Source organism: Staurois parvus, unplaced genomic scaffold, assembly GCF_062004578.1.
Source record: "Staurois parvus isolate SC_StPar_1 unplaced genomic scaffold, SC_StPar_1.0 ptg000031l, whole genome shotgun sequence".
Taxonomy (NCBI): domain Eukaryota; kingdom Metazoa; phylum Chordata; class Amphibia; order Anura; family Ranidae; genus Staurois; species Staurois parvus.
Window position 1 is genome coordinate 6,195,396 of NW_028317827.1, and position 26,094 is coordinate 6,221,489.

Sequence of the window (26,094 nt, forward strand, 5' to 3'; positions counted from 1 at the left end):
GGAAGTGTTAGGAATCAAAGCGGCACCATGCACTAGGAGTTTTAAGGTTTAAACCTGTGAGCTTGTGATTTTTTTTTTTTTTTTTTTTTAAGACCAATGCTTTTAGTGATATAAAGCCTTCCAGATACGTGATTTTTTTTTTCTTTAAGGTTTTACTTGTACTTTACATTTAAACAGTACAGTATCGGAGCCAACCTGAACCTAGCCTACTGATTACACAGTTGGGGTTTATTTCCATACTGAGGTGGGTTCCCATATGTTGGCAATCTCCCTGGGTAAAGCTCAGCATACAGCCCTGCCCAAAAGTTTTGAGAATGACACAAATATTAATTTACCTGCAAGGAAACCTGTGCAGTCATCATTGTTTTGCACAAAACGGGATTCACAGGCAAGGATATTCCTGCTACTAAGATTGCACCTAAAACAATCATTTATTGGATAATCAAGAACTTCAAGTAGAGAGGTTCAATTGTTGTGAAGAAGGCTTCAGGGCGCCCAAGAAAGAAAGCAAGCGCCAGGACCATCTTCTAAAGTTGATTCAGCTGTGGAATCGGGGCCCCACCTGTGCAGAGCTTGCTCAGGAATGACAGCAGGCAGGTGTGAGTGCATCCTCACGCACAGTGAGGTGAAGACTTTTGAAAGATGGTGGCATCTTGAGAACATCGGGAAGATGAAACTATTTGGGGCATAGCAGGAAGGGACTTCATCCCACACAGCGATACCGGAAGTGGTTAATACAGGAGAAGGTGGTGGTGAGAGAGCCTGGAGCCAGATCCGTGTTATTCTATGCTTATGATGTAAAATGCGTTTTTATCCTGATGCAAGGGTATGCACCTAACAATGTGAGTGGGCATTGTGGAAGTGGTTTTTAATAAATAAAAGGTTTTAAAGATTTCACACTATGGTAATCTCCCTCCATCTCTCCCTACGTTTTATGTGAGAGATTTAAAAGGAAGGAGTACAGCTGGCCCCAAATAGAGAAGGCTGATGGTGGTTATCCATGATAATAAGCATTGTATGACTCACCTGTGATAGGTAGTCATATAAATCTGGCGAGTGTTCTGTGTTTATGGTGAAGGATTTCGGGAACACTGGCACTGATTGTTGAAAATAAAGTACTTTTTTGAGCACGGACACTTTAATAAGTTTAAAGGCATTGTGCACTATAGTGTGAATAATTGGAAACATGTGGACACTTTATATGCACAGAGAGACTATATTGAAGCACAAAGGACACTTTAGTGAATCATGTTTAATTTTTGAGTATATGAGCATTGCAGAGAATATGCTTGTTTATTGCGCATGTTTAAACAAAAAACAATAGCTCTGTATAAGGCTACGTTCACACTAGCCTTGTGTGCAGGCGGCAGAGAGGCGTTTGGGAAGTGTTTTTACCGCTTCCCAAACGCCTCTGCCAACTCTGCATATTACAGCACATGGTGCTGTTCTAACCGGAGCGTTTGCATCGCGTTGCGTCGCGGCAAAACGGACGCCTCTGGTCGAGACAGGAGGCTTTGAAGCCTCCTATTCTCGTCTATGGTGCCGCTCCGCAAACGCCCGGCCGGCGTTTGCGGTGCGGTTGCGGGGCGTTTGCGGAGCGGTAACACCACTCAAATGCATTATAGGCATTTGTGGGGCGTTATTAACGCTCGGCAAACGCCTAGCAACCGCCGCTAAACCGCGCATGCGGCGTTTGCGGAGCGTTTGCCAAGCGTTAAAAACGCTCCGCAAACACCGGACCAACGCTTGCCAAACGCTATAGGGGCGTTTGGCAAGCGTTGGCAAAACAGCCTAGTGTGAACGAGCCCTAAAAGATAGTTTACAAAACTTTATAACAGAAACTAAGAAAAACTTTTCTTTTTCTAAAATGGTGGTTAAAAAATAAATCCCCAGTGGTGATTATATACCATCAAAAGAAAGCTCTATTTGTCTCAAAAAATGCAAAAAGTTTAGTTTGAATGATATTTGCGTGGTCATGAAACATTGTACCCAAAGTACAACAGCGTTGAAAGGTGAAGATTGTTCTGGGTAGGAAGGTGGTAAAAGTGCCTGGTAGGCAGTTGGTTAAGAGGCAGGTGAACAAAAAACCCCCATCAAATTTTGACAAACTCCAAACATTAATTATGCAAGAATGGGCTGTCATCAGTCAGGATGTGGCCCAGTAGTTGATTAACAGCAAACCAGGTTGAATTGCAGAAGTCTTGAAAAAAGAAGAGTCAACACTGAAAATATTGACTCTGCGTAAACCTAATGTAATTGTCAATAAAAGCCTTTGACATTTATGAAATGCTTGCAGTTATACTTCAGTATACCACAGTAACAGCTGACAAAAAGATCTGAAAACACTGAAGCAGCAGACTTTGTAAACATTAACATTGGTGCCATGCTCAAAACTTATGGCCAGGGCTGTGTTTGTAACTTCTTTTGATTTACTAAAACTATCCATTCAATTTGTATCATGTCAGTTCCTTGCACTGCATAGATTGGTAATGAGTGTGGTGCGCTTCAGATTGACAGCACTTTGTAATACAGTGGAGTCTGAGAAATATATATTGTGGGTCTCCCTCACCCTGTCCTGCATTGCAGGTAATGCTAAGAAGCTAACATATTGACAAATTCATGTAGTTAAATTTTCCAAATTTCAAAATGTTAGTGTTTGTAAGAATCTGTACCCATTCAACCAGTAGAGCATTTATGATGTATGGTGCTTATGTTTGGTGTGAAAACCTGGCTTGCAATCAGCATTCAACTTAAGTTCCTCCACATCACAATCATCAAACCATGTCTTTATGGACTGGGCTGTGTGCACAGGGTTGCAGTCATTCTGAAGCAGAGAAAGGCCTTCACCAAAGGTTGCCACAACCTTGGTAGTGCACAGTTGTCTTTTATATGCTGTAATATTATCAGTACCCTTCACTGTCATATATTGTACATAGGTGGGTTTAGAATAGGGGAAGAGAGAGCAGAGTGCTAGAGTACATGTTTTTGTAGATAAAATAATTTCTATATTTGAATTCAGCTGTATGACGGGAGCTGCCCATAATGTTGTTTTTGTCTTTCGTTGTAAGAAAAGACTAGTCAAGATATTTCTTTTCCCAATACAATTTCTTTCTTCCAACTGTCTCATTCCTTTTTTCTGCCTAGGAAACCTAAGCACTGGGCCATGCCTGTCGCTTTATTTGAAATGAATTCAGTGCTTTTAAGGAAAATAAGATTGCTAGGAAAGAGAACAAAGTGTCAGAGATCTCAAATATTCTCCATTCTTCACTTAGCTCCGTCTTCCATTCTGTGTTCTTTCAAGTGCTGCAGAGCGTGCTTGGAATCGTGGCCGCTTTCTGTAAACCTAGAGATGAATCCAACAGCCCCTGATAACCTGTTAACAAGGGGCTTATTCACACTGTTCAGGAGGATGCCTAGAGGCTATGAATTGATGTGCGTGGCACCATGTGTTACAAACTTCCTCTACCTATTCCTGCTTCCATACACATTGTGCAGCAGGTTTCTGATTGCTGTTAATATTCTTCATAGGAATCCCACTTTGTGTTTTTAAAAAGCCTTGCGGTGTAGTTTGGTGATAGTAAACATGCATAGGAACTGCACCCTTGTGTTTCGGTTTCTGAATTTCTCTAACTTCTGATGTCTTTGATTGCTTGAAGTCATCTTTGTTCATTTTTTTTTAAATCCCAGTAGGGACACCGTGGGGTTGATTTCATAAGACTGTAGGGTGCAAAATCTGGTGCAGCACAGCTCTGCATAGAAACCAATCAGTTTCCAAGATTTTTTGTCAAAGCTTAATTGAACAAGCTGAAGATAGAAGCTGTTTGGCTACCACGCACAGCTGCATCAGATTTTGCACTCTTCAGCTTTAGTAAATCAACCCCTATATATCAGAATCTGTCAGTCAGTGTATATGATTCTAACCATGTTAAACTGGAACTGCAGCCAAGGTACATGAAATAGAAATTCCCCATAGAGATCCTTAATAAATATATGCTGTGTATATATACACACACACACATGCAATATCTGTGTCTTCTGTAAAGGGCCAGTCCTTCAAAGTGAGTGTTAGAGACCCTGTCAAACAAATAACCAAAAAAAAAAAAAAGTCGCAGGATAAAGCGCAGAAAAATAAAGTATGTTAAATGTTTATCTGTAGTATTTTTACTTTCCATAAATTATTTGACTTGAAGTTTACCTTTAAATTTGCTAGGAAATCTGACTACAGGAGAATCGGTTGCATAGCACAGCCCCTGATCTCTTTGCAGGTTAGAGCCCCTTTCTTTTCAGGTCGTGGCTATGCTTGCCCAGTATCTCTAACCCTTCCCTCAGCTCCCTACATAATCTTTTATGTAGCAGTTGGTAAAAAGAGTGGGAATATTATAGAGCAGCCATTTTCCACCAGGGTCCATGGAATCCTAACATTCCTCCAGAGGTTGCTGAGAGGTTTTTAAAAGGATAAGTTCACCTTTGGGAACATGTTACATCTTCCACCTGTTTTTAGGGTAAAACATGTAACATGTTCCCGATCCTGAAGCCATGGCCTGCTGACCAACCCCCATTACAGAAGTACATGGAGAAGTTCCCCAAACTAGCTGTCATCTTTCAAAAACAGCTTGTCTGTGCGGGGCTCTGCCCACACAGCCGCAGGATTCATTTATACTGCTCTGTGAATGAATGAACTACAAGTCCCGACATCCTTAGCGGCTGTTGACTTGTAGTCCTCAATGAAATGCCATGGCGCTGTGAGCGCTGTGGTAGTTCATTGAGTCCTCCTGTCGGCAAGTATCTGCTTGCCCGTTCGGGATGTTTGAGCAAGCAGATACAGTGACATTGTGCAGAAGACCTGCATGGCATCAGTGATCTGCTGATCGCTGGTGCAATGCTTTACAGACTCCTAACACAAAAAATAATAAATGCACTGTTTTTACCTGCAAAAAAAGTGTGTGTGTGTATATGTATGTATATATATATGTATGTGTATATATATATATATATATATATATATATATATTATTTTTTTTATTTTTTTTTGTTGAAAGGTGAACTTATCATTTAAGCTCTGACTAATTGACTTCCCACTTGATGGTGCTGGCATAGTTCTGGACCCAACATCACCAGCTGCATGGCATCAATGATCTATTTTAGCTGTGTCAGTAAGGGTGGCATTCTGACCACCACTGTAATGGAGGCTTTCTGACCACCACTATAATGGAGACATTCTGACCACCACTGTAATGGAGGCATTCTTCTCACTGACCAGCAATGGAAGTGGCATTTTTCCCACTGACCCCTGATGAATTAATTTTAGGACCCTGAGGCCTGAAAACTATAGCCTGCTTTTGAACGTCACTTAAGACTTTACAATCACTCATACCTGCCTAGACTAAATGTGCCAGGTAAGGCATTAATAAAGACTGGTATGATATCTAGCATATTGATTAAAACTGGCATGGAGCATCTTGTTTATAAGATGATCAGATATCTTGCATTCATGGTAAAATAGCTGTTTCTAAAACTTTTGAAGGTGGCTTTCAGAAGTTTCTTTTTTGTACTACACAGACCAGAGCTGAGAGCAGTTGTTGGCTTGTAGATTCCTGCAGGGGGGTTTCTAAGAGCTGTGTGAAGCACAGGCCCCCTCTTGAAATTAACCGTGAAAATAGAAATGGTTGTTGAACATATTGCTTTCTAAAGTACTCATAAGTGAACAGGTAAGTGAACAAAAAAAATCAGGGATGATCATTGCTCCAACTCAGACACATTTCCAGGGACAAAACTTCAAAAGCCTTAAGCTTAGGCCATTTTATGTGATTGGGAATGTTGAGAGCTAAGGAGTGCAGTATTGTTACCTAGGAACCTCAGCCACATTTTCTCAATATTTGCTTTGGCGAGATCACAAAATGGCTGTTACCACCAGGTGTGACAGGCATAACATTTCCAGCATGGTGTGTTTGTTGTTTTTTTTTTTGGACAGAATATAAATGTGAATCTTTGTGAGAAGGCAGGCAGAAAAGATGCCACTTGAGTGACTTTTTTGGAAGATCTATAAGCTCATTCTTTGTTCCGCAAAATGGAACAATCACCATTTAAGTGTAAGTGGTGCTCCTGGCTGCAGGTAGGAACATTGTCATTGTTTCACATGTTTGAAAATAATCAAAGAAGCTTTTTACAATTTGGCTGACTTGTATGCGGCAGTGATTTTCACATTATCGCTTTTGACAGTGCAGAACGAGGGGAACATTCTGCTCTGTCACCTCCTTCTGAATCTTTCACCTTTTGGCTGGACAGTGGCATTGGCAGCATAACAGAGGGGTGTATTAGTGGAATAATCTGCCATCTTGTATAGTTTCATGATTTCAGATGATCAAAAACAAGCACATTAATCTCATATTAGAAATGCTACATAAGCTGTAGTAATCACTGTGGTTTTGGTTTATATGAAACTGTTCTTTTGAATGCACATCAGCATTTATAGTATATGTAAAGCCTAAATTGTTTTTCCATTTTGGACCGATTAGGGCAGGGGTCTCCGAACTTTTCAAACAAAGGGTCAGTTTACTATCATTCAGACTTTAGGAGGGCCAAATTGTGACCAGTGGGGGTTGAGAATGTCCTGGACCCAGCATCGGTGAGAATTAACCTTGTCTCATGGTTAGTAGTCAGTTACATATTGCCTGTGGTCAGCAGGAGGAGGAGATATATTAGCCCATCATTGGTATTACTTGAAGGAACAGTACCCCATCATTGGTATCAGTGGGAAGAATATCATTATTATTATTATTATTATTATACAGGATTTATATAGCGCCAACAGTTTTCTCAGCGCTTTACAATATAGAATATTACTCCAACATTGGTATCTTGGAAGACACTGTGCCCTATAGTTGGTGTCGGTGTGAGGAATAGTGTCCCATTGTTCGTATCAGTGGGAGGAATAGTGTCCCGTTATTGATATTAGTAGGTGGAATAGTGCCCCATCATTGATATTAGTGGGAAGAATAGTGTCCCATCATTGATATTAGTGGGAAGAATGGTGTCCCATCATTGATATTAGTTGGAAGAATAGTGTCCCATCATTATTGGCAGGAAGTATGCCCCACTGTTGATATCAGTGGAAGGAATAGTGCCTCATATCAGTGGGAGGAATAATGCCCCAAGGGCTGGATGAAGGCTAGCAAAGGGCCATGTCTGGCCTTCAGGGCACAGTTTGGAGACCATTGGATTAAGGGATGGTTAAAACCCGTGTAAAGTTTTTTGATTTGTTTGTCCATTGGTACCCCTTGAAGATTTTTGTTCACTTCATGTAGATACAATAGGAACTAAGAGGAAATCTCTCAAAAGTGAAGTTAATCCCCTCTTCGACAGCTGTCACCTAAACAAGTGTCGCTGTAGAAAGATAATCCCTCACCTCCTGCACTTGTGACAACTCAAATTTTTGGATTTTCTCAGTTTTAGTGCTGTTGAAAATGGTCATCAGAGCAAATAATTCTCCACAGTTGGGACTGACAATTTTAAAAAAATCCATCAGGGATTTGAAAACCACTGTACTAAAAAAAAGTTTTGTCTCTTGATACTCTTAACAGGTGGTACAGGAGAAATACTTAAGCTTTTTTTTTTTATATATTTCAATATTTTTTTTTTAAAGCAGCAGTGGTACACAGTAGAAATGTAGCAAAAGATTAAAAGGTTGCTCTCAAGTTGTTGCACAAATGGAATCTAAGGTACAGTGATAGTGCGTGGAAATGAAAAGCAGAAGATTATCATAACACATAAATATGATGACCAGAGAACTCCCTAAATGGAAAGATAAAATACATGTTTGTCGTTAACCATGGTCCAGTTCTGTTTGTATTTAACATAATCAAATAGCACCACTCGTCTGTAGTATTTTGCTATAGTGATCATTGCTGCTAGAACTATATATAGTATCAGTTTCGCATATTTTTTTTGGAACCTCAGTGGGTAGTTTCTGGGCTACCTCTGGGGATCTGCAAATATTCACTCCCATTACCAAGTGGATGAAATTTAACATCCAAATCGAAAAGCTAGATACTATGGGGCATTATCACCATATGTGAGACCCATTTGTCCACAGCGCTGGAAACAAATAGGCGATATAGTAGTATGCATCTTGCGATCCATGTAGGAACAAGGTACCACCTCAAAAGTGTTTTTTAATTAGCTTCTTTTAATGTCATATTAATGTAGATCTTAAAGCCTAAGCCATGTTCTGCCATTCAGTCAGTTTGAAAAAAATATGTAAATCTTGTTCCCAATGGACCATGTAAGGGAGTTTAGCATTTGGATTAGCGAGGGAACCATGTATAGATGATATTCGACCTTTTGGAAAACCTCCAGCTTGAAAGGATAATTCGGAGGTCAGATGCGTTAAAGTTCCCATTAGCAAGTTAAGCTTGGAACATATGAAAGAAATTATTTGGTTGTACCAAATGATGTAAGATTTTTGCTGAAGCTGCAATGCTTTGGCATGTGTACAACCCTGACTATTTGCTTTTGCAGCTTAAGAGGGCAATCGGGGACCGTAAAACAAGGTTAACCTATTTTTACTGCTCCCCAACATAAGTGTAAACAAGCGGAAGTGAAGACCCAGATACCAACAGAATGCAGTCAGGAGTTCTAAGACCATGCCATGGATACTTACTAATATTTTTGAAAGAGGATAAGCTGTTGAGAAGTTGTTACTAAAGTACTTTGGTTATTTACAAGAATTTTCTAAATTGCTGGAGATCTCAGTTGTCTGATCTGATTAGCAATATATAACTTGTCTGACAAACACTAAGAAACAAATTCACCAAGGATAGATCTTAAGTGAAGATTTTAATAATTTTTCTGTCAAACCGTGTGACATGCTGCAAATAAATAAGGAAGTGATATTGAGGTGACATCGAACTTCTGAAGCTTTTAAATAGAAGACTGTAACCTGTACAGCATACTTGAGGTGGATGTAAATCAGGGATGTTCAACTGTGATTGCTGCTTTCTAAACTAGTGATATCTCAGTGATTCAGTGCCAATATTTTTGTAGTATTTGTTACCATTTTTTTTTTTTTTAAATGAAAAATAGTGTAACCTTTCAGGGTCAGCTGCCTGCTTATTGGACAGAGGTGTTGAGTATCCAATAAAGAGACTGCAGGTAGAGGAATGTAATAGGACAGTGCATTAATAAAACAGGAAATGTGTGTCTGCTGACTGTGTAGTTGCTAAATCACCTGATGTTTGGCAAAACAGTAAATGTACACCAATCAGCCATAGCATAATGACCACCCACCTAGTATTGAGTCAGTCCCCATTTGGCAACCAAAACAGCCCCGATCTGTCAAGGCATGGACTCTATAGTAACATTAACATGAACGACAGGACCCAAGATTTCCTAACAGAACATTGCCCAAAGCATTACACTGCCTCCGCCAGCTTGTCTTCTTCATATAGTGTATCCCGGTGCCAACTCTTCCCCAGGTAAGCGTTGTGCACACACCTGACCATGCACATGATATTAAAGAAAACATTATTCTTCAGACCAGGCCACCATCTTCTATTGCTCCATGGTCCAGTTCTGATGCTCACATGCCCATTGTAGGCAATTTTGTCTGTGGACACGGGTCAGTATGGGCATCCTGATTGGTCTGCTCAACAAACTGTGATGCACTGTGTTTTCGGGCACCCGTCTATCGGAACCAGCATTAACTTTTTCAGTAACTTGAGCTGCAATAGTTCTTCTTTTGGATCAGACTACACAAGCCAGCCTTCACAACCCACACACATCAAGGAGCCTTGACGGCCCATGACACCATTGGCAGTTTTCCTTCCTTGGTCAGTCCTGACCACTGCAGACCAGGAACATCCCACAAGAGCTGTTCTGACCCACTTCTCTAATCATTACAATTTGGTCCTTGTCAAATTTTCTCAAATCGGCACGCTCATTGTTTCTGCTGTCATCATATCAACTGCAGGGACAACATGTTCACTTGCTGCCTAATATACCCCACCTACTTTCATTTGCCATTGTAACAAGGTAATCAATGTTATACACTTTACCTGTCGGTAGTCATAATATTACGGCTGATCTTTTTATATGAAGCTATTAGTAGCTAGTAAAATTCAGCTGGACTTGTCCTGTAATGTTGGCGATGTTTTGTAGTTTCTGCAAATCTCATTTCAGTTCAGGAAGAGTGTCAAGAAGATACTCCATCATTTGTGTCCACACATGAAGCATAGACACCATTATCCAGTTACCACAAAGTGGGTAGATGTTGATTGTCCAAGAGCTGTAAAAGTTGAAGAACTAGTTACATATTTTTTCTTAGTCCATTCTTGGTGTCAGCCTGTATGTAATTTAAATGGTTTGTTTAGCCATAAACCCCCTTACTGTATCCCTGGTGGAGTCTGACGTTTGAATGATTGCACTCTCAAGACATGAAGGAGGTGAGCCTATGTAGCGTTTAGCATACCAAAGTACACAGAGTATGCACAGATTGTTAGTGCAGGTATATGATCTGCTAACGGCTAAAACCAATGGCCACTACTCCGTACTCTTACTACTTGACCTCTCTGCGGCTTTTGATATGGTTGACCATCCCCTCCTCCTCATAGAACTCCACTCTCTTGGTCTCAGAGACTCTGCTCTCTCCTGGTTCTCCTCATACCTATCGCAGAGCTTCTTCAGCGTTACCTATAACTCTGTCTCCTCTTTTCCACTCCCTCTTTCTGTAGGGGTCCCACAAGGTTCTGTCCTTGGACCCCTTCTCTTCTTCATCTACACCTCCTCCCTTGGTCACTTGATAAACTCCCCTGGCTTTAAGTACCATCTCTATGCTGATGACACACAAATCTATCTTTCTACTCCTCACCTCACCCCTTCAGTCTCCTCTCGCATTACTAACCTACTAAGCGACATATCAGCATGGATGTCGCTCCACTTCTTCAAACTCAATCTTTCCAAAAATGAGCTCTTGGTATTCCCCCCAGCCCATGCCCCCTCCCCGGACTTCTCCATCAAGATCAATAACACAATCATCAGTCCCTCCCCTCATGCCAGGGTACTAGGTGTAATCCTAGACTCCCATCTGTCCTTTCACCCCCAAATCCAATCACTGTCCAAATCTTGTAGACCTCACCTCCGCAACATCTCCAAGATACGCTCATTCCTAACCACGGAAACCACTAAGCAACTTATTCACTCCCTTGTTATATCTCTCCTTGACTATTGCAACTCCCTCCTCATTGGCCTTCCGAATCGCAGGCTAACCCCTCTTCAGTCTATCATGAATGCTGCTGCCAGACTCATCCACCTTACTAACCGTTCTGTACCTGCCACCCCTCTCTGCCAATCCCTCCACTGACTCCCAGTTGCCCAACGAATAAAATTCAAAACACTAACACTGACGTATAAAGCCGTTCATAACACTGCCCCAAATTACATCACCAATCTTGTCTCTAAATATCACCCAAACCGTACTCTCTGCTCCTCGCAAGACCTCCTGCTCTCTAGCTCCCTCGTCTCCTCCTCCCATGCTTGTCTCAGGGACTTTTCCAGAGCTTCCCCCATCTTCTGGAACTCTCTACCCTAATTTATCAGACTATTGCCTACTCTGCTCACTTTTAGGTGATCTCTGAAAATCTCTTCAGGGAAGCCTATCCTGCCCTCAGCTAATAATGGAATCTTCTACTCTTCCTACCAGTCCATCCCCCATAGTTACTACCTTTTGTACCACTAGCCCCTCCCTCCTAGATTGTAAGCTCCAAGGAGCAGGGCCCTCCTTTCCCTCTTGTATTGAACTGTATTGTTGCTGTATTGTCTCCCGTTCTATTGTAAAGTGCTAAGCAAACTGTTGACGCTATATAAATCCTGTATAATAATACCTGAAGGACCTTGGAAATGTGGGGAGCTGTAGTGTAACGTTCTGTTGTGCCATACTCATACAGCCATTGCTGACAAGCAATGTGCTAGGATCACTGTAGAACCAGATCAAATGTGTGGCCAATTAGATGATAATGTTATATATACTGTATAATTGAGCAAACAACCTTTTAGTTTTAGAACTACATTCAGGGCCAAAACATACAGCTCATGAAATATGGCTGAGTGACTCAGAGTAAATATGCCAACTAGGTCCTTTTAGATGTTCCTCCCAAGTGAAGTTTGACCCCCCCATCCCAACTGTTTGGACTGTCGGTTTTTGAACCATTGATGGCTTGCAACAATGATTGAGCGTTAAAAATAAAAAAAATCAATAAAAGTTCTGCAATATTGTGTTGATGATATTACAGATCTGCATTGCAGATCCTAGAGCAAATGTTGCTTTTTAAATTTTTAACATTATGGGGAGAGAAAAACAGTAATTAGCTTTTCTGTTGCAGTAAACAGAATCTTATTACAGATCTGTGTCTTCTTAATGAAATTGCTTAATTGTATTTTTTCTTTAACATCGTAAAATGTATCTTAGTGGCAAGCAAGCTCCTTGCATCTGTACCAGTTAAAGGGAAAAGAGGAAAACTCATAGGGTAAATTCATAGGGTAAAACATTTGGGAACCTGCATGTAGAATAGTCAGCTCTTGTTCACCTTAACATCAGTAGCAGATAGACCTTTGTCCTCAAGTTTAAGGCATCATATCGATGGCCAAGTGCAGCTTGTTTGATTCTCTTTGCATTTAAAATCAAATTGAGATACTTCAGAGGCTCATTTACAGTTCATTGACTGGTACATTTAACCTCCTGAGCTGCTTCAAGCGGCTTTTTAATTTCTTAAGACTTTTGTACTGGGAGAACAGTAGTTCAGACACTAACAGCCCTTTGACATGGCCTTGTCTAATCACATAGAAACATGGTCACATGATCATGTGACTGATATCTTAAAGTGGCTCTAAAGGCTGAAGGTTTTCTGCCTTAATGCATTTTATGCATTAAGGTAAGAAACCACCTGCATGCAACTCTGCAGCCCCCACTTATACTTGCCTATCTCGATCCAGTGTTGTGCACAAGAGTAGTGACCCTCTCTGCTCTCTCCCTCCTTTTAAGCTCAGGCACAGCAGTGGGAACCAGAGGTGCTGTGAACCACAGTCAGGAGGGTATAGAGGGCCGGGCGAAACTGCACTCTGTGTGTCAATGAATACACACAGTGGGGCTCAGGAGAGAGCCTGTACCAGTGCCCTCATAGCAAGTGGCTTGCTATGGGGGCAGTCAACGGGGGATGAAGGAGCCAGGGGCACCATTGGGGGACCCAAGAAGAAGAGGATCAGGGTTGATCTGTGCAGTGGTAGGAAGAATGTATGACATGTTGTTTAACCCCTTAAGGCTGGTGTCTTCCAGCGGTTTCTGATGTCGAGGGGCAGGGTTTATGAGCATGTGACCACCGTGATTGGCTGTCACAGCAGTCACATGATCAGAAAGCTCCTGATCAAAAGTAGCAATTGGGAGCTTTCCATTAGGCGCTGGTAACTGTGCCAGGAGCAAGCACGACACACGCTCTTGGCACAGTTGTTTACATTTTGGTGCACAAATATGGACAGGACTACATGTTTGGAGGAAACTACACCTGGAAGAGCTGTGTTTCACATGTCATTCTAGAACCCATAACACATTGTCTAGACTAGACATGGTCTTGTCATCAGCAGAGCTTGTGATGGCATTTTTGGATGCTTCTATTGAGCCCAGAGGGATCTCTGATCACTCGCCTGTAGTTACCTCAATGGTACTGGGCCGGATAGATCCAAAGGTGTTGTGGCATTTCAATACTCCTTGGCCGGACTTTTTCCCGCCAATGGATGATGCATTGAGTGATTAATTTAGGCTACATTCACATGGGCATTTAGCCACAGTGCGAATGGCAGTAGCAGGAATCTGAGCAGTTAGCTGCAGCCTCCAAGCTCATACATTACACTATAATTACAGGTTACTGGGTGCTGCAGCTATTCGTGACCGTTCACATAGTCAAGTGACTACCTGTGGTGATGGGTGCTGAACACACACTTTGTGTGCATTCAGCAGCGATCACCTCAGGTAATAGCTACGGCCACTGGAAAAGTGTACTATGCAGGCTCGGTGGCTGCAGCTAGCAGTTCACAGGAGTCAAAAACAGTAACAGGAATCCGCAGAATATATATAAACAGTTATATACACTTAATATAACCACTCTCACAAACAAGCAAAGAGGGAAAAAAAATATTGCCAAACAGATGATACCAAGGAGGATAATACCACATCGTAAAATATACCTACATCTTGTGCCAGAATATCAGACCCTCAGGACCCCACAGCCAAAACCTCTACTCCAAACCAGTTTTCAATTAATGAGTCAAATAATACCCAGCACATGGAAAAGATCTCTCCCGTCACTTAAGATGTCCACCTCTGACATCCGGGCTGTCGTGACATCACTTCCGGTGCATGTGCCGCGTTGGAACGTCACTTACGGTCCGTGCCGGCACGTGTAAATGTCCTGCGGTTGCTAAGCAACCAGTCTTCATCTAAAAAGGGAGACAGATAGTACAACACTGACAATTGTCTGGTTTAAAAGAAGACCTACCTCAATCTATAGAGGAGACAAGGGACTGGCAAGGACCCCCATTCCACGAGGAACATCGTGTATGGGGCCACACATGCCGTGTGCACTAGGACAATAGCAGGAAAACCAGCAAAAATTACCAATAATACCAAACATAGTAAATCAATCAAAATGCAACCAAACCAAAAATTAAAAACTCAAGTGTTTTTTCTCAATGAAAAGTTAGTAAGGAGACCTGCAGACACGGGGAACAATTTCCCCATACCTCCCCCACCGGAACAACCCCAGAACCAAGATACAAATAACCATCAACAAAATACAAATAACTAGCTCAGACTCCATAAACAATATAGAGGCATATCAAATCAAGACATTATATCCAGAGCGTCCTAATCATAGATCCTGTTCTGATTTACTAGAGGTGAAGCCCTCCAAAAACAGTTTGAAACTGATTTTTTCATTTAACCCCAGATATATATTAGCTTTCGAAAGATGAATCCACTTCATTTCTTTTTGTAAAAGAATTTTGTTCAGGTTCTCTCCCCTGTTAAGGTGCAGCCTTTCTAGAGCCCAAAATTTTAGTTCTTGCATTCTGTATCCATGTACTTTAACTATATGTCTCCTAATGGGTGAGTATATATTACAACTTGCAGCAGTATGTGTATGTTCATATGTCCTACGCCAAAATTCCTGCATTGTTTTACCCACATAGAAAGCGCCACATGGGCAAGACATGATGTACACCCGCTTTTGTGAGACAATTCACAAACTGTCTCGAGTTGAAGGTTTCGCCTTTCGGAAGTGTTGGATATTTTTCATGACAGATGAATTTACATTAGTTGTATGACCCACAGAAGAAGGTACCGATTTCTAAGTGACTGTTTTTAAACTCATTTGAAAAGCTACTCTTAACTATTTTATCACTTAATAGGGATAGGTGTGGAGGGAATATATTTAGCAATTTTAGTGTCTGAAGTCAATAAATGTTAATATTGACTGATATATTTCTTGACCAACAGATGCTGATCATTGTAGGCTGTTCTAATTCTAACGGGATGTTTTGCGATTTTTAAACACTTTTTTTTAACAAGGTTCAAAGAGTTGATTTTGTATGTGATTTTTTCAAAACTCTATTAAATGCCTTACATAAGCAGGTCCTAGAGTATCCGCTCCAAAGTATCCGCTCCCCAATAGTCTTTGTCTTAGGCCATCAGCCACTATTTTGAAGTTGGTATCACTTTGACAATTTCTTCTAAGTCTCAAGAGTTGGGACTGATCTGAGATGGTGTAGGATTTTGAGCCAATTTGAGTTGTGAAGGTGCAGGAAATGGGGCTGATCTGGTGTGTGAAAGTCCAGGAATTGTGGTGATCTGGGGTATAAAAGTACAGACATTGGGGTGATCTAATGGGTGAATGTGCAGGAATTAGGGTTCATCTGAGGTTACTGCACATCATTACTGGTCAGGAATTGTAGCTGATCTGAGGTCTGGAGGTGCAAGAATTGGGACTGATCTGAGGTATGAAGGTGCAGGATTTGGAGCCAGTTTGAGGTGTGAAGGTGCAGGAATTGGGGCTGATCTATGGCGTGAAAGTACAGAAACTGGAGCTGATCTGAGGCCTGAAGAAACATGAACTGGGCCTGATCTGGGGTGCAAAATTACAAGATTTGAGGTGTGAAGGTGCAGGACGTGGGCTTAACTGCCTAAAAGTGGTGGATTTATTCATGTTTTTGCTGACATAAATTCCATTTAAAGCTAAATGTCCAAGTGGGCTGATCTGGGGTGTGAAAGTGTAGGTATTGGGGTGATCTGAGGGGTAAAGGTGCAGGAATTGAGGTGATCTGATGTGTGAAGGTGCAGAAATTGGGGTGATCTGAGGTGTGAATTTGCAGGAATGAGGGCTGATTTAGGGTCTGAAGGTGCAGAGATTGGGTTTGATCCCAGAGAACTGTATTAGGGTGACCACTATCACCTCACATTTCATTTCCAATGTATATTTCGCAGAAGTCTTTAGCTGACATATTAATTTCAACCGCACCATACTTGCCTCACAGCACGTGTTCTAGAAAAGGGGTAAGTTACCATTTACTATCCTTGAAAGCTCCATTTTTTCCTCCTGTTCAGGGCCATCTTTAACAATGAATGGACCCTGGGCAAACCTTTTCTTGCCTCCCCACATGAAACTTTGCTCTCCACCTGCTCTGTGACGTACAATAAATAGCAGCGAAACTCAAAATCTGTTTACTTCAGCAGATCAGGCAGCAATAGCAATTGATTGCCGGACATTACAGCATATCATTACCGCTCACTGACTGGTTGATAGAGGTTACAGCACACATTACGGCTCACTGATTAGTTGCTAGCGGTTACAGCACATGATTTCTGCTTGCTGATTGGTTGCTAGAGGTTACTACATATCCTTTACTGCTCAATAATTGGTTGCTGGAGGTTACTGCACATCATTACTGGTCACTAGTTGGTTGCTAGAGGTTGCTGCTCATTATTACCGCTCACTGATTGGTTGTTAGAGGTTACTGCATATCGTTACCGCTCACTGGTTACTAGAGGCTACTACACATCCTTACCACTCACTGATTGGTTACTAGAGGTTACAGAACTTCATTACTTCTCACTGATTGGTTGCTGAAGGGTACAGTATCTCACTACTTGCACACCATGGACTGAGAAGGTTAGGGGACCCACCAATAGTCAGAAAACTACTAGTACTTTTGGCTTCATGGGTAGTGCTGGGGGGGGGAGGGTGTGGTCAGTGGCAAAGCTGGGTTGAGGGTTGATGGGACCAGTGGTGGATAGGATGGAATAAGTGACAGTGCTGATGGGGGGATGAGTTCAGTGACAGTGCTGATGGGGGGATGGGTTCAATGGCAGTGCTTGGGGGGGAAGGGGGATGGGATCAATGGCAGTGCTTGGGGAGGATGGGATCAGTGGCAGTGCTGGATGGGGATGGGAGGTGACATTTCTACACCAATGTTAGGTGTGATTAAAACGGATGACCAGTGTAATGGGGAATTTTCACTGACATCCAATGTGATGGTGGATTTTACACCAAAAACCAATACATTTCTACACTGGCCACCAACGCAAGGGGGAAGTTACACTAACCACCAGCAGAGGTGCTGATGGCTGGAACCACAAGGGGGCTTAATATACATATGAATGCCGCTGATATTTACATATGAATGCCACATTGCCGCCACTATTTACATATGAATGCTGCCATTATTTACTCAGATATCAGACACCACCTGGGACAAAGACTGCCAGGTACAAGGAAGTGTAAACCAGTACAGTTGGCAAGTATGGGACAGCTGCTTTGAGTCCCACAAAATTGACTGGGCCCAGGGCAGCTGCCCCTTTTGCCCCTCCTTAAAGACAACCCTGTTCCTATTATTCAAATAGTTTACCGCATTTACTATATGAAAAATTATTTTTGTGGCTAAGTGTTTAAAGTTGACATTTGTATATAACAGGCACAATCAATTTCTTTGAAAACCTTTTTTGGCACACCATGCTCAAAAGGTTGCCTACCCCTGTTGTATGGTAACTGTACGTGGTTATTATCTGTGAAGAAATTCAAATCTTTCATGCAGATCTTCTCCTCCCGCCAGCTATCAAAATTTAAAAAAAAAAAATGTGGCCATGTAAATGAGAATCTACAAGTCCCGACAGCCTTAACTGCTGTCAGCTTGTAGTGTTCAATGTACTATCACTGCACTGTGGAACATGGTAGTTAATTGATTCTTCCTGTCTGTATATCTGCTTGCTCGTACAATCCCGTACAGGCAGGCAGATATATTGACAGATCTGCAGGAGACCTGCACGGCACCAGCGATCTACTGATCACTGGTGCAATGGTTTACAGGCCCCTGCAACAAAAAATAATAAATGCACTTTTTTTTTTTTCTACCTGCAAAAAAATGTGCATTTGTTATTTTTTAGCAAAAGGAGAACTTATCGTTTAAATCTTTAAAAAGTTTCACTGCCTAAAAGTGGTTGATTTAATCATGTTTTTGCTAACATAAATTCCATTTATAGCTACAGTGGGGCAAAAAAGTATTTAGTCAGCCACCAATTGTGCAAGTTCTCCCACTTAAAAAGATGAGAGAGGCCTGTAATTGGCATCAAAGGTAGACCCCAACTATGAGAGACAAAATGAGAAAAAAAATCCAGACAATCACATTGGCTGATTTGGAAAGAATTTATTTGCAAATTACGGTGGAAAATAAGTATTTGGTCAATATCAAAAGTTCATCTCAATACTTTGTTATATATCCCTTGCTGGCAATGACAGAGGTCAAACGTTTCCTGTAAGTCTTCACAAGGTTGGCACACACTGTTCCTGGTATGTTGGCCCATTTCTCCATGCAGATCTCCTCTAGAGCAGTGATGTTTTTGGGCTGTCGCTGGGCAACACGGACTTTCAACTCCCTCCAAAGGTTTTCTATGGGGTTGAGATCTGGAGACTGGCTAGGCCACTCCAGGACCTTGAAATGCTTCTTATGAAGCCACTCCTTCGTTGCCTGGGCGGTATGTTTGGGATCATTGTCATGTTGGAAGACCCAGTCACGTTTCATCTTCAATGCCCTTGCTGATGGAAGGAGGTTTGCACTCAAAATCTCACGATACATGGTCCCATTCATTCTGTCCTGTACATGGATCAGTCATCCTGGTCCCCTTGTGGAGAAACAGCCCCAAAGCATGATGTTGCCACCCCCATGCTTCACAGTAGGTATGGTGTTCTTTGGATGTAACTCAGCATTCTCTCTCCTCCAAACACGACAAGTTGTGTTTCTACCAAACAGTTCTATTTTGGTTTCATCTGACCATATGACATTCTCCCAATCCTCTTCTGGATCATCCAAATGCTCTCTAGCAAACTTCAGACGGGCCCGGACATGTACTGGCTTAAGCAGGGGGACATGTCTGGCACTGCAGGATCTGAGTCCCTGGCGGCGTACTGTGTTACTGATGGTAGCCTTTGTTACATTGGTCCCAGCTCTCTGCAGGTCATTCACTAGGTCCCCCCGTGTGGTCCTGGGATTTTTGCTCACCGTTCTTGTGATCATTTTGACCCCACGGGGTGAGATCTTGCGTGGAGCCCCAGATCGAGGGAGATTATCAGTGGTCTTGTATGTCTTCCATTTTCTAATTATTGCTCCTACTGTTGATTTGTTCACACCAAGCTGCTTGCCTATTGCAGATTCAGTCTTCCCAGCCTGGTGCAGGTCTACAACTTTGTTTCTGGTGTCCTTCGACAGCTCTTTGGTCTTCACCATAGTGGAGTTTGGATTGTGACTGTTTGAGGTTGTGGACAGGTGTCTTTTATACTGATAACAAGTTCAAACAGGTGCCATTGATACAGGTAATGAGTGCAGGATTCTTAAAGAAGAAGGTACAGGTCTGTGAGAGCCATACATCTTGCTTGTTTGTAGGTGACCAAATACTTATTTTCCACCATAATTTGCAAATAAATTCTTTCCAAATCAGCCAATGTGATTGTCTGGATTTTTTTTCTCATTTTGTCTCTCATAGTTGAGGTCTACCTATAATGCCAATTACAGGCCTCTCTCATCTTTTTAAGTGGGAGAACTTGCACAATTGGTGGCTGACTAAATACTTTTTTGCCCCACTGTACATGTCCAACTAAGATTACCCTGTCCACAGGGTGACAATACTGCAGTGATTTCACTGCAGAATGAACAGCGTTGTCACCCTGTTACAGGTGGAAAGTTAATCTACTGGCAGGATCAGCAGGTAATAAAACTAATATACAGGGGAGGCGAAGCACAGAAAAATGAAAACTTCTGATATTGCCATTGACAGACTGCGACATTTATGTCCTTTTTTTATTAGTTCCTTTAAACACTGCAATTTTGGCTGAAAATGTATGGGCTGAGTAATATGAAAAGTAAAGATCTAACACTGACTCCTTTTCTTTTGGAACTATACCATCCGTTATGTCCTACAGACTTTGGTGTTCTGTTTCATCTGCGTTCCGGTAGTGTTGTTGGCTGCTGCAGTTCTTATTCACAGTCTAGAAGTGTGCTGTGTTCTCCCTGTGTCAGTGTTTTATGGAGTCTGTGCTCTGTACTTTCAGGAGTTCTGTGGAACTTATCATCCTGCGATGCTGTAAAGATGACTATTATCCGTGACGCTCTGTCTCCTCTCACAAACACTGTGATCGTTCCACATTCCGGCCTGAATAATTCTTCTTTTGACGACGATCATAAAGTCAAGTTTCAGTCCTCTTCGGTTTTACGGAATACCACTGGCTGCATGAGGTAATACATCGGTATCTCACCCTCAACTCTTAACCTTAAGAGCACCTGTATCTGATACATAGAAGTAAACAAATGTTAAGAAAAGGCTACGTTTGGCAATATTAATGTATTTTCTCTGAAAACGTTTTGGTTTTGGATATAGCGGAGAACATTTGTAACCTCTTTTACTACCTTAGGACTTGCTTTCATTTGCAGTAGTCCCTGCTGCTCCTCTGAAAATTGATCTGAAGTGGATCAGTTTTCAGAGGGCAGCTAGGACTTGATATGTCACCTTCTCAGTGTCTGATTTAAGCCCACACTACTGTGCTGCAACCTTGTACATTGCACAGGCTTGCAACACAGTGGGCAGTGCAGCATGGTCCCATTCAATTCACAGGGGGTATCATTTTTGCCACAAAGCAAACTATTACTGCTGCAGTAGACTTCTGTCTGGCTGCCTTTGTGGGTTAAGGGTGCGCAGTTTAGGGGCAGTAAAACCATGGCTCAGCTGTCTATTTTTACTGCCCTCTCTCCAATTAATGAATATTAAAAAACACAAAGAAAAAAAATGTGCTGATCTAAGATGAATTGGCTACTGAAATAAGTGCTAAAAAATAAAAAACCAAGCTGAAATAAGACTATTTGGCTGGCAGCTCCATTGAAATCGGCATACAAAGGAAAGCAGTAGCAGATGCTGCAACCCTAACAAGAGTGATCTCAATAGTTGAACTTATGGATCAGCGAGGCTGATTGGGGAGCTTTATCCATGTCATGTTTGCATTCAGAGCAGCAGATTCAAAGATTATATTCATGACAAACGTAACTGCAGCCATAAAACTCACTTACTTCTATAGTGGTCATATATACATCAGAGCTGTCTGTTACCCCATTAAGGAAATTCTCCTGCTTTTTTCTATCATAGTAACCACTGTCACTGGGACAAAAAGTAACGTGAAATCTAAAAATGTACAATTGTTACCATAAATAGTGAGGTGGTCTTTCATTGGGGACACTAGTTCCATGGCAACTGAAGACTGTTTGCCTTCTAGAGATTTTCTCTCACTTCTGTTATGGTGTTTTCTGGGAAGCAAAGGCAAATCAGCATATAGATAGAAAAAAAATGGCAGTGGTTTTAACCATTTAATACTTTATTAAAAACTTTAAAAAAATGTTTGGGCTATGTATATACAATTTAGGACCTAGAACATGGTTGCAGAGTGCCATACATCATCAAGAAGGAGCATATTTTTGGGAGTCACAGCTTCTGCCAGCAGCTTTTCTATGACAGGCTGACAGATGCCTTAGCTGTATACATATAAGTGCACATCTGAACGTTACATGCATACAGCAACAGATGAGTGGCCCTGGATGCAGACAGTTTGTATCAAGGACCACTCATCTTATCTGTATGAATGTAACTGCCCAGATTTGCATTCACATCCTTACAGAGGTGGCATCTGTCATCCTGTCATTGATTAGTACAGGCTATTGGCTGTGGAATAATGCACATACCTGTGACTCCTGAGCACAAAAATACTCTCCTTCTGGATCGTGTATGACCCTCTGCAGCCATGTCGATGAGGTCTGATAGATGATTCAAGGTGAATGGGGGAATCCTCCACTGAGCTATTGTTTTCTGACAGGGGGTAGACTTCCCCACTGTCAATACACTGGTCAGCACTTTAGCCTGTGGCACTGACAGAGCCAAAGTTTTCCAACAGGATCGGTAGATCATCTTCTGTACAATTACCCTGCTCATACATTGATTAAAATTCAGCTGGTCCCTGCTTAATTGGCTGAATTTCAATCCATGTCCAGCTTAAGATTTACAGATCATTTATTTTTCAATGAAAATAAGGGGACGTATGATGTTGTATATCTGGATGCAGGTAAAGCAAATGAAACATGTTATGCAGAACGTGAACAAATACTGCTCTGAAATGCATGATATGTATATATATCCTATGAGGTGGTTGGATGTAAACCAACTACCTTTCTGTTTTACATCTGACTGTTGTCCAGTCCACTAGATGGATGGGGAACGGATCCCCATCTGTCTGTTTTTAGCGGATTGGATGCAGGCGGATGTAAACAGACACTTCTGTTTACATCCTCCTCCCCATAGAGAACAATGGGTGGTCTGATCAGGTCTGCCTGAAAAACAGACAGGTGGACTCGATCGGTTTGTCCATGTTAAAGTGCCCTAATGCTTACTGACCCATTAACCTTTTGTATTTTATGTAGTGTCTCATTTACATTTCTTGTTTGCCACTAGCCAATGTTACTATAATATGATATATGACACCATTGCACTTAGAATTTGCCATCTTCTGCAGGAACTCCTAAACCTGCTTCCTAACATTCTTTGTGACCCTCTGTCTTTGATAGGCAGCATTGTTTATCAGTGTCATGCATTTATTCCTTTAGAAATCTGAGTTCAGCAGGAGAAGAGGCTCGCAAGCAGATGAGATATTGTGAAGGGCTGGTAGACTCCCTCCTCTTTGTGATTCAGACCTGCGTGAACACATCAGATTTTGACAGCAAGGTATCTATTTTATTTATTTCAGTAGTAATAACACATTTTTACATAGCGTCATTTACTATGCGTTAAGCTTTTTGCTGCACTTAAATCCTTAAGTCATAGGCAATTTCCTCCACCCTGTTTGTGAAGTTCGAGATGTTTCAGGAGTTTTTGTGCTTTATATACTATGATTGAAAAAGGGTAAAATACAAATCCCAGCTGTTTTCCTCCAGAAATTCTAATCAATGAGATCATTATGGCAGGTCACATGGTCCCTCAATAGTCTGCACTGCAGTTGCTACTGAATGATTGATTGTAGATTCATAGGTCTTAAAACTGAACTCCAGACATGCAACTAAATATACACATGCAGTTTGTGTATGGGAACTTTTTTTTTTTCTGTCAGTTTTTTTTTTTTAAGCCAGTCCTTAGTTTAAAGTGAATCTTTACTCCTAAAACAAACTTTTTCCACAACCTTCACTTCCTCCCCTATTTAAAAAAAAAAAAATAAAGTTTTAATGTTATTTTTTATTTATTTGCTCAAGCCAGTATCCTACCTAGGCAAGAATGATGTGTCCCTACTCCTGCAGATCCTGGTATATCCCTGTTAAATATCTAAAGAGGCTTTAGCAGCTGGGACACACAGTGGCTGTGCGGTGGACCTGGCAGGGAGTATCAGTGTGTGGGCTGAAAAGGGCCCCTTTCACATGGGGTGGACCTGCTTGCTCAGCGGGGGATCTGTCTGCTGATTCTCACTAAGCAAGCAGCTGACAGGTCCATGTCCGCTCAAGTTATGCAGAGCAGACACAGACACAGCCTGCTGTCTTCTATGGGCGGCCGGATTGAAAGGACCCCTTGTCCGTTTCCATCTGACTGCCAACTGATCCAATGGACAGAATGGGAACGTCTTTTCTCTTTATCAGATCGAATTTAATGTTTTTGAGTATAAACGGACACATGTTTGTTTATACCCGCCACTCCATAGTGGAGAATAGAGATTCTGATCAGGTCCGTCTGAAAAACAGGGCAGGCAGACCTGATCAGGAAGTCCGTGTGAAAGGGGCCAATCTCAGAAGAGACAGCCAGCTTCTGATAACCTGGGAAAGGGAGATGGCAATACAGTACCTAGAGTGTGACAGCAGAAGAGTTGATTATGCTGGACTCACTGGGCAGGTGAGTATGTTTTCTGAAGGTAAGCCTGCAAAAAAAGTAAGAGGGGAAAGGAATAGAAGCATGGGAGAAAGTGTGAAGGTCAGGTTACCTCACTTTTCTCTACTGCACCTCATTTATATAGCGCTGCCTCCAGGCAGTGACTGGACAATGACAGAGCAGCAGCAGGCTGCCCATCTCTCTTTTTCTTTTTCTTTTTTTCTTCCTATCTGTAGGTCCACAGGTCATATTGAGTGAAAACAATACAATTTCTATTAATTATCCTGTACTTGGTGTTCTCCTTGCAACAGGTCAGCCAAGAGGTGGATATCAATCTGGCATAGATACAGATGCTTGAGGGAGAATCCGCAAATGTGTGCCTTAAGTAAGAACACAAAAATATGAACATTCCAAGTACATAAATGTAAAAGTTACTTTAAAAACTATTCTTGGGTAACTTTAAACTACACAAAGGTGTGTTAAACTAGAATCAAATTGGAAAACAAGCTCCTGAGATTTCTTCAGCCTTGAGGAATAGAGTTTCAGCCAGAGAAGTAGAAGTGAAGGTGCAGTGGGCGGCCAAATCCAGCATTATAATCTATGGCCCAGATAACTGCCCACATTCTCATGAGCCTGAATGACAGTCAGGTTTTCTTTATAGTCTGGCAGTTGGAATATGTTCATTCAATTCTGTAATTGTTCTGACAGTCGTTAGGATTAGGGCCGACTGTCTAAAAGCACGTAATATCTTGCTTGCAAAATGGCAGTAAGGCTTTCTGTGGTGGAACGAATAATCTAGCATTCCTCGCAGTCATATGGAGCATCTGAGAATGTCCGTCTCTGACAGCCTGCCTTCCCTCTTTTCCAGACAGTGGAGAACTGTGTCTGTACGTTAAGAAACCTATCTTACCGTCTAGAATTGGAAGTGCCTCAAGCTCGCTTGCTGGGAATTAATGAAATGGAGGACTTCTGCAAGGAATCCCCCAGCAAGGAATCTGACTCGAGCTGTTGGGGTAAAAAAAAGAAAAAGAAGAAAAGACCGCAGCAAGAAGAGCTGGTGAGTACAAATAGGGGATTATGGTAAAGAATAAAGAGATAGCAGCCATGATGCTTCAGCTGCTTTATCCTGTTACTGGTTGGTTTTGCTTGGGCCCTTTTCTGTTCCTGAGCAACTGTAGCGACATTTATAGAATTATTTCTTTCATGTGTCCGCAGCATCAATGAAACAGAATATGAGATCACAGAACTTGTTGGGAACTCTGCAGATGGTCATGGGGTTCTGCATTAGGCTGAAAGCAACCTTTCTCCCAAGATTGCCCTCTAGTGGTAATCTGTAATGGCTTCAGCAGTATAATGGCAGACTGTTCAGACACCAAGAGGCTGCGGCCCTCTCTGCGTCATGCATTCCAGTCCTGGAAAGACAGCTCCGGTCACTCTTTTTGTACAAAGCCTGATTCAGGGTTTAAACTGATGGTTATTCCTTCATGAGTCAGTTATTAAAGTTTAAAGCTAACTTTTAGTTCCGATATCATAGTAGTATTTTGGCACTATTAGTAGTAGTAGTATTTGGTGCCAATTTTACCTTAAAGATGACCTGTTGTGATATTATAAATGTTGTAAATTAC

The 26,094-nt window shown here is 41.7% G+C and overlaps 1 protein-coding gene across 8 annotated transcripts in view; it reads left to right on the forward strand.

The window, feature by feature from the left end:
• Nucleotides 1-26,094, forward strand: part of PKP4 (plakophilin 4) — a 437,166-nt gene that overhangs the window by 373,855 nt on the left and 37,217 nt on the right. For all 8 annotated transcript variants that reach the window (XM_089659730.1, XM_089659733.1, XM_089659734.1 and 5 more), the window contains 3 exons: nt 20,637-20,820; nt 23,227-23,344; nt 25,338-25,526. In XM_089659730.1, the coding sequence (XP_089515856.1) occupies nt 20,637-20,820; nt 23,227-23,344; nt 25,338-25,526 (491 nt within the window). The remainder of the gene's footprint in view (nt 1-20,636; nt 20,821-23,226; nt 23,345-25,337; nt 25,527-26,094) is intronic.